Consider the following 16,095-nt stretch of genomic DNA (forward strand, 5'->3'; position numbering starts at 1 on the left):
ACAAGAGCTCAGAACTGGTTTCATTCTAACCTTCAGCACCAAAATATCCCCATGTGTCTTCATGAAAGGACTTTACCTTCAAATTACTTTACCTTTTAAAGCTCTACTTACACTGAGTCAAAAGGTTTACAAAATAACACTTTAAAATTTAGGTTACTCGGCAGTTACAGGAGAGTTGTGTGTTCATACCCAAGCCTGGCACCTCCAGGAAGTAAATGTGACACTGAGGGTTCCAGTTCCTGTGGGTTAACATGCTGAAGAGCACTCATTCCTCCCTCTTCAGTGTGGTTACAGTTAATGAGACAAATACTGATGTGATGTACAACACCGGAAAAAAAAACCAACTTGTTATTTTTATTATTTAGAAGTTTACTTCTGAAGATGTTGATAAGCCCAACAAGCTGGTGATCTCCTCTACCCTCACCCTTCCTCCACCTGAGGGAAGGAAAAATCTGAAGTTAAAGATTCAATTTCCAAGGCTGCTCACTTCAACTACTTCAAAGCCAAGTCAGAAATAGGGGCCTTGAGATGCAGACTGTGAATGTAAAACTGAATCCTCCCTGTATTATTTACCAAAATGCAATTTTTTGTTAAAAAAGAGGCTGACATTTCAGTGCAAGGTCTCCTGTATTTATCTGTATTAGTGACTTAAGAGAAGAAACAACAAAAAGCCCACCAAACAACCCAACCAATGCCCCCTAATCACAGTGTTAATGCACCCTAACCATGGTGTTAAAGCTCCAAACCATGGGACACCTGTGCTTCAACAGCTGAAATTAATTCATCATTTTATTTTTTAAAGGTTTATCTACATTCCTGCACTGGGATAATCAGTTTTCTCAAGGAAAAGAAAAAGACAGAGAGAGAGAAGGGCTTGTGTCAGGTAGTGCAGTATGTATGACTCAGTAGAGCTCCTTTAATTTCTTTACACAGTAAACAGACTCATATTTATACCAACACCTGCTGCCGGTTGTATTTACATGGACACGTGTACATATATACATGTTAGCAAAATACAGGGCTTCTCCCAGACCCAAAGCTGTGTCAGCTACACCTCTGTTATACAACTGGTGCATAAAAAAGAAAAGCCACCTCTTTTGTTTTCTCTAAATACTAAAATTATGTTTTTTCCTTCTCTAGTCATACAATTCTAGCTCCAGCCTGGTACTTGCAGCTCTTTGTGGCAGTGAGGAAGTGGATTTTCAAGAGTCCAGCTCGAGTTGCTCTTGATTTTCACTGAGTCTCAGCATCAGCTGCTGCTCATAATACAGGCTCTTTGCATAGTTGATTTCTTGGGACAGCTTTACTGCCAGAGCTTCCGATCTCACTTTCACCTGCAGAAAGAAAGGGAATTTTTCTTAATGTGCTCCTGCTGTCAGCTAAAACAGAATAGATTTTAGACTTGAAGTAAGGGACAGAAAGGTTTCAGTGGAGTTTCCTTCTCAGCACTGAGGCTGGAGTAAGGAAGAAGAGAGAGGGAGCACCAGGTGCACACATATTCAAGGGTGAGAGCAGGAACACTGTGCCCTATCTGAGGTTATTTCCTTTGCCTCCCCTCCCACCTTTTATCTTGCTGGTCTGTTTGGAATGTGAACTGACTTGGGTCAGGGGTGAGCTTGTAACTGGGCCTGTAGGACAGCCCCCAAGCAACTACTGTAATGGCACAAAACATAAACACTGGTTCCATCGTTAGAGATCTCACAGTAAAAAAATACTACATGTAGGAGAAGATTAAAAAGACAGCAAAGTACCCAAGTTCCATTTATGTGGTAAAGTTAAAAGCCTTTCACAGGTAAATACAAGTTTCTTCCTGTTACTTTCCTGCCTGCAGAAATATTTTAGAGTTTTCCTTTCTTCAGCTTTCTCAGGAGTTTAAGGAGCCACTTCTACAGTCACTGAAACCTGGGCAGCAGCCGTTTTCAGTGCTGACAGAACAAAGCCTGTGACTAAAACACTTTGGTCACAAGGGGAGCACAAGGAGAAAGGGGTGCCAGCTCCTCACCATGGGCCGCTGTTGGGAGGGGCCTGGCATGGCCACACCGCTGCTCGTGTTCACAGCCTTCTTGGTGAGCTGGATGTACACATTCCCGTGGTCCTTGGACACCAGGCAGTGGTACAGGTCATCATACCTGACCTCCAGGAATATGGAATCTCTGTCCGTGCAGTCTCCGCTCTTCAGGAAATACACGGCCTTGGAGGAGATGAGCACACAGTAGCTGTCAATGTTCTCCACAGCGATGAAACTGCAACAAAGGAGAAAACATCATTAGCTTAAAGCTGAAAATAGCAAATTAAGCATTGTCTTCACCTGTTCTGTGACCTTCAGAAGTCCATCAGAAAATGCAGTAGTGCAACATGTACAATTCATCTGTATTTAATTTAAACCGTTTAGAAATGGAGCTGATAAAGGACACTCTCACCTAGTTATAAAAAGATCATGCTGTAAATCAAATATTAGTGCTGCCTGCCTGGCCACCAGCTGTGGGCATTACAGGGACACATAAAAGTGTCCTTTGACAAGGCTTAGGAACAGTAATTTCCTTGCTCTGGAGGACTGCAAGTCCTAATGCTGAAGTTTAATTGCAACTAACTTCAGTTCTGGAGCTAGCACGTGAAAGGTTTGCAGACATTTATGACAAGAGCATTATCCTGTAACCCTCCTGTGCTTCCCTCCTCCCCACACCTCCCTGCCTTCAAAACCAAAACCAAGTTGAACCTGCTGCCAGGATCAGTAACAGAAAAGAGAAATTAGCTGTTTAACATGGGGTGAGAGGTTAAGCAGCAAGCAGGTTTCCCCAGGGAGATTAGACTGAGTGATGAATAGGAAGAGGGAGAGAAGAGTGAGTTAGGAATATTGAGAGTTATGATGGCTGAAAAGGCTGGTGTGTAAAAGAATAACTGTTAGGTGCAAAAGTGAAGTGGAAGTTGAACACATAAATGCTTCTCCCCCACTTCTGATTTACTACTGAAATGAGCCTCATTAGTGGGGCTTTCTAAATGCTGAAAAAATCAGCAACTTGAATGTGAAATCATAGCTGAGTAGAGTAATAGAGTAGTGCTAAATAGAATAATAAAGTTCTGCCAACAGCCCCCAGGGTTGACATGCATCTGTAAAGGAGGATTCTCCTACTGTCAGGCAGCTTCCCAATTGCTGCCCTCTGAGCCACTGCTCGTACAAACCTGCCTGCTGCCCTCACATCCTGCAGAATCCTCCACTGGCTTAGAAATCAGTGACCTTTGTCACTACTTGATGTTTCTGGTAAACAGAGAAGTTCCCCATCTCCAAACCCACCCTTGGCTCTACCAGTTAAATAACACTGTGCACAAACTGCTTCGAGCTGTAGCCAAATAAACCCAGAGCTATAAAAGGTATGTTAATAGCCAAAAATATGGCAAGAGGTCAGGCCATGGTTTCTTTTTGTGGTATAAAAGGATAACTCCAGTAATTCTGTATTCCCAGTCCTCTCAAAGACACTGCTCTGCACTGAAATTACCTTTCCCTCTGTGCTGTGTCCCTGCCCTCGCTCCCCTCACACTGGGAAAGGTGCACACACCAACTCCAGCCCACACTGTAATGTCAGTGCTGAGAAGGGCACAACCAGCCTCATTAAAAAGGGCCTGCAATGTGCTTTGCCCAGCTCTACCCTTGGATGAAGCTCCAGGATGGGATAAATGAACTGTGTTCCTTTAAGTAAAACAAACTGGGAGAAAAGTGGATTTCAGCTTAGAGGAACCCAGGTGAAAGACAACATTAACAGAGTTCCGGAAACCAGCAGCTGCCCCGCAGTTTTCCATCGGAGTTCAAACGCTTCGGGGCAAGGTTCTGCCTTTGAAATTAGCTAAATAGGATGGAGAGTGACATTTTTTATGAAGTGTCACAGAAAACTTAATTTAAACCCAGAGCAGCAGTACAGCTGCAGAGGAACAGCCTGATGCCCTGGACAGGCACATCAAACACAAGTGTTTGAGGGAGGCCCCGAATCCAACAGGGTCACAATGCCACTGAGCACACCACAGGGAGAAATGGGGCACTGACAGCTGCTCTCAAGTCCAGGGGCAGCACCTGGGCACTGACCATGGGTTGCATTTGCTCTGTAAGAACACCACATGATGCATGTACTTCTCCTTACAAGACTTTTACTGGTGGTATATATTCTGAGGAATGGAAACAGAGGTCAGTGAGTTAACAGAGAAGCCCAGAAACATTAGCTAATTTGTAGTTCAGGCTCTACATTTTGTTCTAAGTTTGAGTCATGCATCATTACCTTTGCTCTTGCCAACTGTTACTTTCTTCTCAGTGTCTAGTTCTTAAAACAGGTATTTTTAACCTTTTCAGATACTACTGCAAGATACAACTTATTTTTTTTTAAACCCATACAGCTACACTATTATCTCAAATTAATAAAATGAAAAATTAAATGAAACATGATCCAGTAGAACAAAGTAGAAGCAACCAGATCTCTGGAGAATTTGTGGAGTTTTTAACAACATCAGGAAGTAATTACACTATATTTTCCAGAAGTGAAACAGCAAGCCTAACTGGAAAAAAATGTGGAAACATTTAGTTAGAACAGTAGAGCAAGGTATTAAACCCCCTTTTATGGATTTAACTCTGAAGAAAAATATGCAAATAATCAGGTCTTTAAATGTGTTTCTGATTATGATCCTAGGATAAAAGTCAGAGGCATAATTTTGTACTTATTTTCCATGACAAGAAACACTGTGTTCCTGTTGAATGGTGTTCCTAATGGTGAGAGTCACAGTGAATGAACTGCGTGACTTGATGACAAAGGCCACTGCTCTGCTATGGGCTACACTGGTGATTTTTTTTGGTCACAAATTGCTCTTTCCAGTCTCCCTGCCTAAGAGCCAGACTGAATAGGCACAAAGATCCTGAAAGGAGATGGAAACGGGATACCCCAAGTGTGAACTCACAGGGCCACAATAAGTGCCAGATTGCAAACTCTTCCTCAGGCAGAACCTGAAGTGGCACATGGAGCCTGCCCAGTGACACTGGTGACACCAAGTGACCCTGCTGAACCTGCACCTCCCTCTGCCAGGTCCACCATCAGCAGTTCCGACCCTTTGCCTTGGCAGATGCTCTGATGGGTGACAGACAGAGCATCTGACACCTTCCCCTGACACAGGTGATCAGTAACTGTGGTGGAGATCGGGCAAGTGATGAATTCTGCCTTTAGACCCCAGTCCAACAAACTGACATCCCCTGTAGAATCACAGAAAAATTGGGGTTGGAAAAGCCCTCTGAGACCATCAAATCCAACTGTTCCTCCAGCACTGCCCAGGCCACCACTAACCCATGTCCCCGAGTGCCACATCCACATGGCTTTTAAATCCCTCCAGGAATGGTGACTGCACTACTGCCCTGGGCAGCTGTGCCACAGCTTTATGACTTTCCATGAATAAATTTACCCCAATATCCAACCTAAAACTCCCCTGGTGCGACTTCAGGCCGTTTCCTCTCATCCTGTCCCTTGTTCCTGTCACCTGTTCTGTGACAGAAGAGCCTGACTGGCTTCCCCCTCCTGCCAGGGAGTTGTGGAGAGCCAGAAGGTCCCCCATGAGCCTCCTTTTCTCCAGGCTGAGCCCCCCCAGCTCCCTCACACACTCCTGGTGTTCCAGACCCAGCTCTGTTCCCTTCCCTGGACACGCTCCAGCCCCTCAATGTCTTTGTTGTGGTGAGGGCCCAGAACTGAGTATGTGTCTGTGTGCAAAGCAGTTTTAGATGTGAAGACATGATGGCAGCAAACAGAACAGAAGTACTCTGTGTAAGTGGCTATGTACTCACAACTCATCCTGGATGTTGTCTGTCAGTTTGAAGAGCTGCTCCTGTCCCTCTGCTTGGCTCTCCAGGTAGCGGGGCAGGAGCCCCTGGGGTCCCCTGCAACACCGGGGCTTCCGCACTCGCTCTGCCTGGGTCCTGCAGCAAGAGACACACAGAGATCACCTGGTGCAGCCTTTTCTTCCGCTGACACCTGTCTGCACACAGAGTTCTAGTCATTTTGAAATATGAGGTGTGACAAAGCCTTCAAAAATCCCAGATCTTCACCCACATGGCATGTAGATCCTGCAAGACTTGGCTCTGGAAGATACGGTGTCTACTCATACATTTCTATGAGACACACAACCATACAATAATAAAAATAGAAGGATTTTGTCTACAAGGAAGGGGCAAGTAGTTAAATTAGTAGGAAGAAGTAACCTGAGCAGAGTATACTCTCTGAAGATCTGAGGATGTATTTATCAGGAGTTCTACTGATTTGACAGTTTTTTCTCACTGCTCTAGAGAAAGTAAGAGCGCACCAATGGACAGCGCCAGGAGACTGCAAACTCTATGGTTATGGAAATAGGAACATACAGTTAAATTAAGACAGAAGAAAAATCCCCATTAATTAGGGTCCCCACAGCAGGGTTTAACATACTTTACCCTTCTGCATGTTTATTAAAAATGACAATAATAAAGATACACATGTGCGGGCTGACAGCCATCGGAGGTTGATATTGGCCACAGCATTGCAGAACTGCAGGCTCGGTTCCTTCCTTAGCAGTATTTTGTCAAAAAATAATACTCTGAATTCCTTCAAGCTCCTGGAACGCCCCACCCCTGAAGAATTGTGTTACAGGCTCCCGAACCCTGCTTCATTCCCTGTCCCTTCCGAGCAGCATCGCTCTGGGGCTGCTCCATGATATTTCACAGCTCTTCCAGGCTATTGCTGTTACAAATTTCCCGGCCAAATGCACCATTTTGGATTAGTGCTCTCCCTTCCCATCCTGACTCTTTTTAAAAACCCTGCACAAGGAACTCCAGCCTCCAGGGACAGGAAGAAGGTCCCACAGAGCATTACCTTTGCTTTTGAAGCTGCCCACCACCAGGAGAGAGCACTCACCTTCTGGGCTCCATGATCTGCAGATGTTTTCTCTGGAGCCTCATTTCCTTGTCACCTTTCCCCCCCTCAGCACTCCTGTCTCACACCTGAAGCCTGAGCACCCTTTTAAAATTTGTTTTCCTTCAAGTTTTTGACAACCCTGAATGCAGTGGTTAGAGCTGTGCTATTAAAGTACTTTGGATCTGAAGCAAGTCTTCTCTCCTGCCCCTTAAATTCCTTGGACATAAGCAAGATTCACCTGCACCAGATACAGCATTCTTGTCTTTCTGAACCTACACAAGAGGTGAACAAACATGTGCCTGTTTTTACCTATTAGACTCTTATAAAGCAGTAAAAAAAAGTGTTTGCCTCTGTGAATGCAAAATATTAAAACAAAGTTCCAAAGAGATTAAAGAATTCCAACCAGTATAATTCACATCTTGCTGCTTGTCCTACTTACTAACTTCCAAAAGCAGGAAAACAGCAAAAGATCACTAATCTAAGAAGCCCCTGTTGACTGTTAAAACCTCTCTATGCCACCTCTTGACAAGTTCAAAGAGCGACTGTCTGCAGCCTAAGGAGGGTTTTAGTTAACAGTGGCCAATCAATAATGTTTTGCTGAGACACTTTCCATTCTGCATTCAGGAAGGCTGGATAACTGGGACAGAGCAGCTGCACTGTGCAGTGGGTTTTACATGAACCATCCTTCAGACAAACACTCCCCTGTGCCAGCCTCTCTAACATTCTGTAGTACCTTGAGAAGAGGGATCTGAAGCACTGCAAGCAAGACTACACTAAAAATGGGGATAGAACAGGGCCTTTTAATCCCATAGACTCTGTAACTACAGGGAACACTGGTTTCTAACGTCTGGCTCAAAGCAGGTCAGAGAGGAAGTACGACTGCTAAAAAGGCACAGGATACCAAATGGATTTCTGAAGGTTTGGCAATTTCTGAGCCAAGGTTTTATGTTTTGGTTTTGTTTTTAAATGAAGAAGCACCATAGAGTACAAGTTCAGTGTTCACCCTGCCTTCCACGCTCAGACACTGATCCTGGTGATAACAGATCATTCCCTTCTTGTTGGTAAGGCCAGCAGTTCTCCAACCCAATGCCACTGGTGCTGGACCTAAACTGCATTGATTTAGTCCATCACCCCCTTGGCAAACTGCTGTGTTTGGTCTGCACAGCTAAAAACATTCCACACCATTTGATTTTTTTTAATCTAAAAATTTGTTCTACTGTCTCAAGTTACATTCTGTAAATAATAAGCAACCCTGGTGAAATCCCAAAAGCTGCAGATTTGTCAAGCGGAGCGGACGGCAGTGCCCACATCTGGGTTCCATTACCCAGGCACTCAGCAGATCTGCTGATTCCTTTTTAATAAGCACACAAAGGCAATACAAGACAGGAATGCCCTCACGTCTGCCCGGCACAGCAGGGAATGGTGCTGCTGAATGGAGGCACAAAGGGCTGGGAGAGGGTGTTGGGAGGTTGAGATGAACACTGCAGCCCTGTCCTGCTCCAAGCTGAGCACCGGAGCTCTCACCCCAGCTGACTCTGCTCACTGGAACCAGTGCCTGGCATTGACTGGTTGGCTGGCATTTGCTGAGCAGTTCACAGAATCCTTGGGATTCAGCTGGCCAGTTTTAAGCCAGAAGTTTTGTAATCAAACACATCACCAACCTGATGAAGAAAGCGGTCAGGTATTAGTGGGGATAATTACTGACCAACTTAGGTTGAGAAAACTCTCCAAGAAACACCACATTTTCCAGAATCACCTGTCCTTGTTCCTTCACTCCATGTTCGCCCCTATCAGGTACCTACCCCATCAGGTTCCCACCATCAGGTCTGTAGATGTGATTCCTGCAGAGGTGCATAAACACACAGTGGCTTTGAGAACAACAACTGTTACTCATCTTTGAGGGTCTCTTGGACCTCAGAAATTTCCCTGAAGTGTATCCTGAGTACCTTGACAAAAACACTGAATATCAAAAGACATTGATCCGTTAAAAGAAACCACCTCTCTTCTAAAATGATTTAGAAATTATTTACAAATTTATATCTTTCTGTTTCCTGAGTATCACACCCAGAATAATTATTCATAATAATACAACTTTAGGAAATGTAGCGACTTCTGAGAAAAACCAACACGGACAAAACCCCATGACCAACACAGTAATCACTGGATTTCATTTAAAATCTGTATCTGGGGCATTTCTCATCTAGATAAGAGAACAGCACTGGCAACCACAGATCTGTTCAAAAACCCAACCTGAGCATGGACACCCCAAATCTTGCACAAACAACAGCTCTAAGTGCAAGGAGATGGAATTCTGGCACCTGGAACCAGTATTTAATGGACCAGGCTCCTCACAGACTGGACCTGCTGCAGCATCTGCCTGCCAGCCAAGCCCCATGGCCACACCTTGGGGTGCTCCTGGTCATGGGCTCCCTCCCAAGGGATCCTTCAGCCCCAGAGCTACCCCCAAAACTCTCAAGGAATCAGTTTCTTCAGCCACACCCAGTTCTTGCTGCCAAAACTTCAGCAACTGTCACCACCTCATTATTCCAGCCCACTTAAGCAGTAACTTGCTGGTTCTGGTACAGCTATAATTCAGTGTTTCCATTGTAAACTCTTTTTTTTTTCAGGTTTAAAGCCTGCTCTGGGCTGTAGCTTGGCATACTGACTTTCAGCCTGGGAATGATTTTTATCCCCTTGAAATAATTATAAAACAACCTTAATTCAAACAAAGGAAAATGGCAGGTAATGTAAGACACAATTCAAAAGCTGCTGGCATTTTCAAGAAAAAATAAAATCAAACTATTACTGGCTCTGGAAAAAGTCTGCTTCCTAAATACAGGGAGTGCTTTGTCTGAGGAGGCTTCAGTGCATTTCAGACATTAAAAGTGACATGATCTGATAAGTTAAGGGAGGAATAACCTTTATCTTCTACCATAAAATACACAATTAAAATACCTGATCCACTTGCTTGAGTTTCAGACTGACTTCCACCTGCAGCCTTCCATGAGGATCACCATCCCACGCACATGATTTCCATGAAATGCAGAATGAGGACGGTGGTTGTGCCACAGACATGATGGGAGGACACTGTGCAAAAAACACTTGGGAGTGCCAGAACCAATTAAATGCTGAACAATGTATGCCCTTAAAAATTGAGTTGAAAACTCAGCCATCACAGTGACAAATTCTCAGTGCTGCAGCCATAGCTTGGGAACACATGGATAACAAACAAAAACAAACATGTGCCACTTGTGATGGGGTCTGTAGTGCACATCACACCTCTGCACAGCACTAAAGATCCACTATTTCCACAATTCTTTCCTCACTGATGCACTTAACCTTGTTTCATGTGCTGAACCCATGTGATGAGCAAGAATATTCCCTGAATTTACTGAGCAGAAGGGGAGAGATAGCACAATTTTGATGTGCCAGCTCTCAGCATCTGAGAAATTTAATGCCTTGGGCCTAACTTCAGGCAAACGTGGCAATCTAGATTCCCTGTTCCCTGGTGATTCTACTGGTGCTCTGTTTCAAGGGGTCAGTGCACCCTGTGCCGGACCTTGGGGTGCAGTTCCCAACAGGCAGGTCACTGCCTGATCCGAGATCTGGCACAGCCATGGGATTTGTTTGCTGGTTCCAACGCAGATGCTGTTAAGGTGTGTTAAAGTGCACACACGGTGGAGTCAGTTGAGTGCTGGATTTGGCATCAGAATGTCTCAGTTAGATGCAAGAATGTGTAAAATCACGAGCCAGACAGCTCCCTGCTGACTGCAGATCTGAGGAAGCTCATATGCACCGTTTATTCCAGCAAATGCATGGAATATATTGTGCTTGTTAAACATGTTCCCAAAATGCTAGTTTCAGGCAGAAACATGCAAATAAATGGTGCCTAGGGTTAAAACCTCCCACTTACAGTCAAATACCTCCTCTTTGGAGGGATCTCCCAGCTCAGATGCTGCAGACCTTTAGCTGACCCGACATGCCTTTAGGAGAGTACAGCATGCTCAAGGAACAACTGTTTATCATGGAGGTTGTTCCTGCCAGTTTCTTGAGATAGAGCTTTTCTCCCCCCTCCCTTTTCTTTTGTACACCAGATCAAAACAAAATTGAGAATTATTCCTTGGGTTTACAACCTCACCAGGCTCCAAGTTCAAAAGGAATTGAGAAGAGATTAATTAAGACACAACTTAATTATGACATCCATATTACAAATCCAGCATTTGGACAAGGTGCTTGAGCTTGCACTGTAGACAAAGCACTGACACCAGCTGCACCCAGGGTATCAACCTATGGCACTTGCCCCACCTCTGCCTGTCACAGTTGTGCAGCAAAACCCGCATTTTCTCAAGCACTTTGGCAACATCAAGCTTAAGAAGTTGACAAAACGTAACACTGCCATCGTAGTTTCCAGTTTCTCCTTGACTTTTACTGTACTCATTACAGGGATATCTGCAGCTGTCATCTTAAAAAGTTTCTTGTCTAACCAATGTGTTGAAAAATGCTCCCATTCGCCTTCTGACTTGATGTAGAAGATAGTTCTTAGCAGGAATTTCCTGCAAACACCTGTCTGAGAACAGAAGCTGAACATGCCTTAGTGAAACCAAAGTGCCCAGGGCCATAACACTGCTCAGCCTCAGGGTACTGTGGGTTTAAAATATTAAATACTGTCTGCTGCCAGGCAGGGCCCATAGCAGATGGAGCATTGCTCTTATGTCTGTGCCCATGGAATTCCAGATTGGTTTGGGCTGGAAGGGGCCTTAAAGCTCATCCCGTTCTACCCCCTGCCGTGGGCAGGGACACCTTCTCCTATCCCAGGTTGCTCCAAGCCCTGTCCAACCTGACATAAGACACTGTCAGGGACAGGGAGTCACGTTTATAATGGTCCCATCATTGCTGGTCAAGCCAATACCCAGTTGTAGCAAATGCAAACACAGTGACTTTACTTTGAGTATAAAATACTTCAATCTAACAGAAATGCTTCCATGTTGTATTCCTGCCTTTCTGGGAAAGCAAATCTGCTTTGGGGAAAAAAAAAAAACCAGGGGTCCTGCCCAGCATCAGGACAGTGACTCTGGCTGTGCATGAAGGACTGTGTCAATCAACTCTTAACGACTGGATGTTTCTTCTCTTTCCAACCCTCCTTTTAAACTTCTCAGTTACTACAACTGGGGCTGCAACAGGTACAGCAAAGTGCTCCAGCACAAACCTCACCCAACAAAAAGCTACTCATGAGGTTTGTTTGATTTTTAAAGTTCACAGTTGCAAGAACAATTCAGATCAACTGGCTGTACTTACAAAACTGATAAAGAGCATTCCACATGTTAACAGCAACATTAGGTGAAAAAATTATCTATAAAAATACCAGCCACGTGCTAAATGAGGTGACATCAAGGCAATAAATAGCTCCATCTGTATGAAACAGTTTGCAGAACAACCCAGAAGACGTATCTGAACAAAAAAGTAACTATGGATGAAGCAGTGCTGAAAAAAAAGTGGGTTGGATTTCTTTTTTTGGTTAAAAAAAAAAGATCAGTTTTACATATTTTTCCGCAATCACTTTATAAATCTGCTGCACATTAGAAATCAGACACACATGTATGTTTTTCAAGTACAGAAAGTCGAAGGTTTACATTTTAATAGCAAAGTGCCTATTTGTGAATGGCAGCAGTGTATATTACAGGCAGTGTGAGAGGGTTAAACAGGACAGCCTCGACTCTTTATAAACTTTTGCCCTCTGGATATGTACTCATTGGCTGCTGTACAAGACTCGAGCTGTATTACACGCCTTAACGATATGGTTCAACTGTCGGTCAGGCTCGGGGCTGGCGCTGGGCCAGACCGCAATCAATGGGACACAAACCTCCCCCTTTCAGATCATCACGAAGGCTCATATTATCTCCTTTTTGTCGTGCTGGTTAAATTTATGGAGCAGAACCCCGAAGCTGCATTCCTTGGCCTGGGCCGGCCCACGCGGGCCTCCCTTTGTTTGGTACTGTAAGGAGCGTGCTTTGGAGGATTGCGGGGTTGTTAGTTCAGGCACTGACTGTTTGCTCATGACTGAAATGAAAAGAGTTCAGGGGAAGGGCAAAAGGACAGCACAAGTGTAAAACCCCATCCCAGCAGGCCCTGGGCTCCCATCTACCGCTCCGGCCTGGGAGTGAACACAAAACCTCACGTTAATGACAAAGGGGAAAGCCTCTCTAGTAACAGGTAAACAGCCCGGCTGCACCTGAGCAGCACCTCGAGCTCTCCTGCTTTCAGGCAAGCCTGCAATTGCTACATAAAGATGAACCTCGACTAAGCTGGCTTAAAACACTGCTTAGAAGTGGTATTAGTTTAAAAGCAATGCTGTATCTCTTTGTTTGAAAATAAAACCCATCACTGCACACAGCCACACAGTTTACTATTTCCACCACTTTAAACACATGGAATAACCTCAGAGAACCCGGTATTTACGATGTAGCATGGAATTCTAATAAGACACAAAAATGAATGGAAATACAGTACAGAGAGAAGATTTTCATTTTGTCTAAAATGGGCATTTCTTACATCTTTATACTTGGTCTGAGGATGAAAAAAATGCACCTCTGGGTAAGCTCAGACACTCTCTACTCAAAGCTTTGTTCCTGTCATAAATAAAGGGCACTTCTTGATCCCACTCCTGACACCATTCTCATTCCAAATCCAAAAGACAGCACTGTAACACCTACAGAGAAGAAATTAGCTCTATACTAGCTGAAACCAGGGCAAGATCACAAACTAAGGATGTAAGAAACCTCGAGTGTGATCTCAAAGCAAAAGCACCAGGAGCAAAGGCAAATGGAAAGACTCAATTCCAAATCCACACAAGAGAAGCAAATACATACATGGGAAACCCCAAGGACTCTCAGTGTTGTGTAAGAATAGAAGGTGCCTGTGGACTCATTCTTCAGCATGGATATTCAAAAAATATCCACCCTTACCTTCATCATTATTAAGACATTCCCAAGAAGCCACTCCAGACCTGCTGTACCAGACTTCACCCCTGTGGTCCCAGCACAGTTGTCTCTGTCCAGCAGGTCACACAGTCACTGCACTGGTGAGCAGCTCCTGTCACTTGTGCCTTAGAAATAAGAACATAAACAAACCCTACACTCCTATTGCACTACACCAGTTTCATCTTTCCTGCTATTTTTATGAACTGAAAATCCTAGAAAAAGGGCTAGAAGAGATTATGAAAACTCACAGAATGTATGAGATGTTTCTCAGTGCCAGAGCCCAAGCCCGACACTGGCCACAGCCTGATGGGCTGTCCCAGTACATTCCAGCAGACACGGCTGGCTTGAATAAGCCTTTGTTCTTTCCTGGTGGGCAGACGCTCCCTACTTATCCCACCTCGTTCTGAGCAGGCAGATTTGTGAATTGGAACTGCGAACTCTTTACGGCCCAATCTTCGATGACTTTTTAGTAGGTTCTGCAGATGGTCATGCATGAATATAATTTTTTTTTCTTTTCCAAAGACTCTCCAATTCTATTCTAGGAGGCAGCAATGCAGACTAATTAAATCTGCAGCTCTCTGGAATTGTTTCCACCCAAGGCAAGTGTTACACAGAATACATGAAACAGCAGCATCCTTTAGCAGAGATGCTGTGATCTAAAAAAATCACATGAATGCCTGAAAACAGGAAACATGCAAAACAGGAAGAAGTGTTTCTTTTACTTTTTGGTCTTTGTGTCCTAAAGCTTTGGATGAAATAGAAGATAATTAGAACATGCAGGCTCTAGAAATACAAGTATTTCCAGAAGACATAAAACTTTTTCCCTGTCTAGCTGCATTCCTTTGAGTTAACAGCTAAATACTGTGAAGTGGACACACAGAATAAGAATTCCACTTTGTGAAGCAAATATTTCATGTCATGTGAAGTTCAAGTATCCAACAAAGGATTTATCTGCTCTTTTCAGAAGGAAGTTCATAATTGCTTCTATTTCTGATGGACTACACCGGACCAACGTTAGAGTGTCTTGGATTTAACTGAACTGGAAGACATTAGTCACCTACTGCAAATGTCTGTGTGTCCTAAGAAACTTTCCCATGGCCTCCAGAAGTGTTGCACTGGAAAGGGAGCAAGTTCTGTACCCATGATGTCTGTTTTCAGCCAGCTCTCCTTTCCTACCTGACGAGACTAACACCAAGCAATGCATTTCCCTCGCTAATGTGCATCTTTTCCAGACCAGTTACTGCATACAGTAACATCAAGCTGAATCTGAACCCAGATTTCTGCATTCAACCCAGCCCAGGCAACGGTTTAAGTCTAACAGGAGCTGGACATGGCTCACTGCATGCAGCACCTTTCACCAGGGATGGAAAGGCTCCTGCCCTTACTTGTAACATATTTGGAGGGTGTGGAGGCCACCACAGTAAGAACTCTGCATTCATTCATCCTTTTGAAATTATTTATTGCTATTAATGAATGGACATCTAAAGAAAAAGACGATTTAACATTTTATGCTTGGGTAACTCCTCAGCATTGCTCACTTCAATGTTTTCCATTTTCATGATCTGTCCTCCCCTTGCAACATTCCCTTCCGGTGCCTCTGTCCCTTGAGCAGAGTCTGAAAGCATCCAGGGTATCTTTCTGCCCTCAAATATCAAGTTAAACACTAATGTTCTAGTGGGAAATCCTTCTTACTCACAGAATAGATGCTGGGATTTAGAATGACAGCCAGTCTCTCACAAAGCCTCCCTGTTTAATGCCAACGGACATGTCACCACTGGAGAACCCAGTGCCTGCACAGTTTTCTTATGCCAGGTTTTTGTTCAGTTTAATACATTTTCTGAAGGTAAAGCAAAAAGGCTTAAACAGTAAAAGTTACACAAGTCTTAACTAAAGATTTAGCCCTCCTTGTTGGAATTTGTTGGAACCATCTACAGCTTCTTTCTTAAATGTAGGGTGCATGAAACGCCAGAGGTACAACGCGAGGGAGCTGAACAGCCTCAGCAACTTAAACCCTTGAGCTTGAAAAAGTGTCTTTTTACAAACAGATAACAGGGCTGTTTGGGGGTTTTCCTGTCTCAGACACTGCTACTCTAAGTCTAGCTCGTAAGCCCCAGAGACTAATCAAGGTAACATATGTAAAGTGTGAGACCTGTATGATTAAACATTGCCCAATGCAAGCCCATAATTGCTTATTTTTTTCCAAAAACCTCCTA

General features: G+C 44.1%; 1 protein-coding gene across 1 annotated transcript in view; it reads right to left on the minus strand.

Moving 5' to 3' along the window:
* Nucleotides 1-335: 335 nt before the first annotated feature.
* The window catches only part of VPS13D (vacuolar protein sorting 13 homolog D), a 97,059-nt gene continuing 81,299 nt past the window's right edge, over nucleotides 336-16,095 (minus strand). Inside the window, 3 exon segments of the mRNA XM_032131807.1 lie at nucleotides 336-1,334; nucleotides 2,003-2,243; nucleotides 5,807-5,938. Coding sequence (XP_031987698.1) covers nucleotides 1,203-1,334; nucleotides 2,003-2,243; nucleotides 5,807-5,938 — 505 coding nt within the window. The 3' untranslated portion in view covers nucleotides 336-1,202.

Source organism: Corvus moneduloides, chromosome 22 (assembly GCF_009650955.1).
Source record: "Corvus moneduloides isolate bCorMon1 chromosome 22, bCorMon1.pri, whole genome shotgun sequence".
In the NCBI taxonomy this organism is placed as follows: Eukaryota; Metazoa; Chordata; class Aves; order Passeriformes; family Corvidae; genus Corvus; species Corvus moneduloides.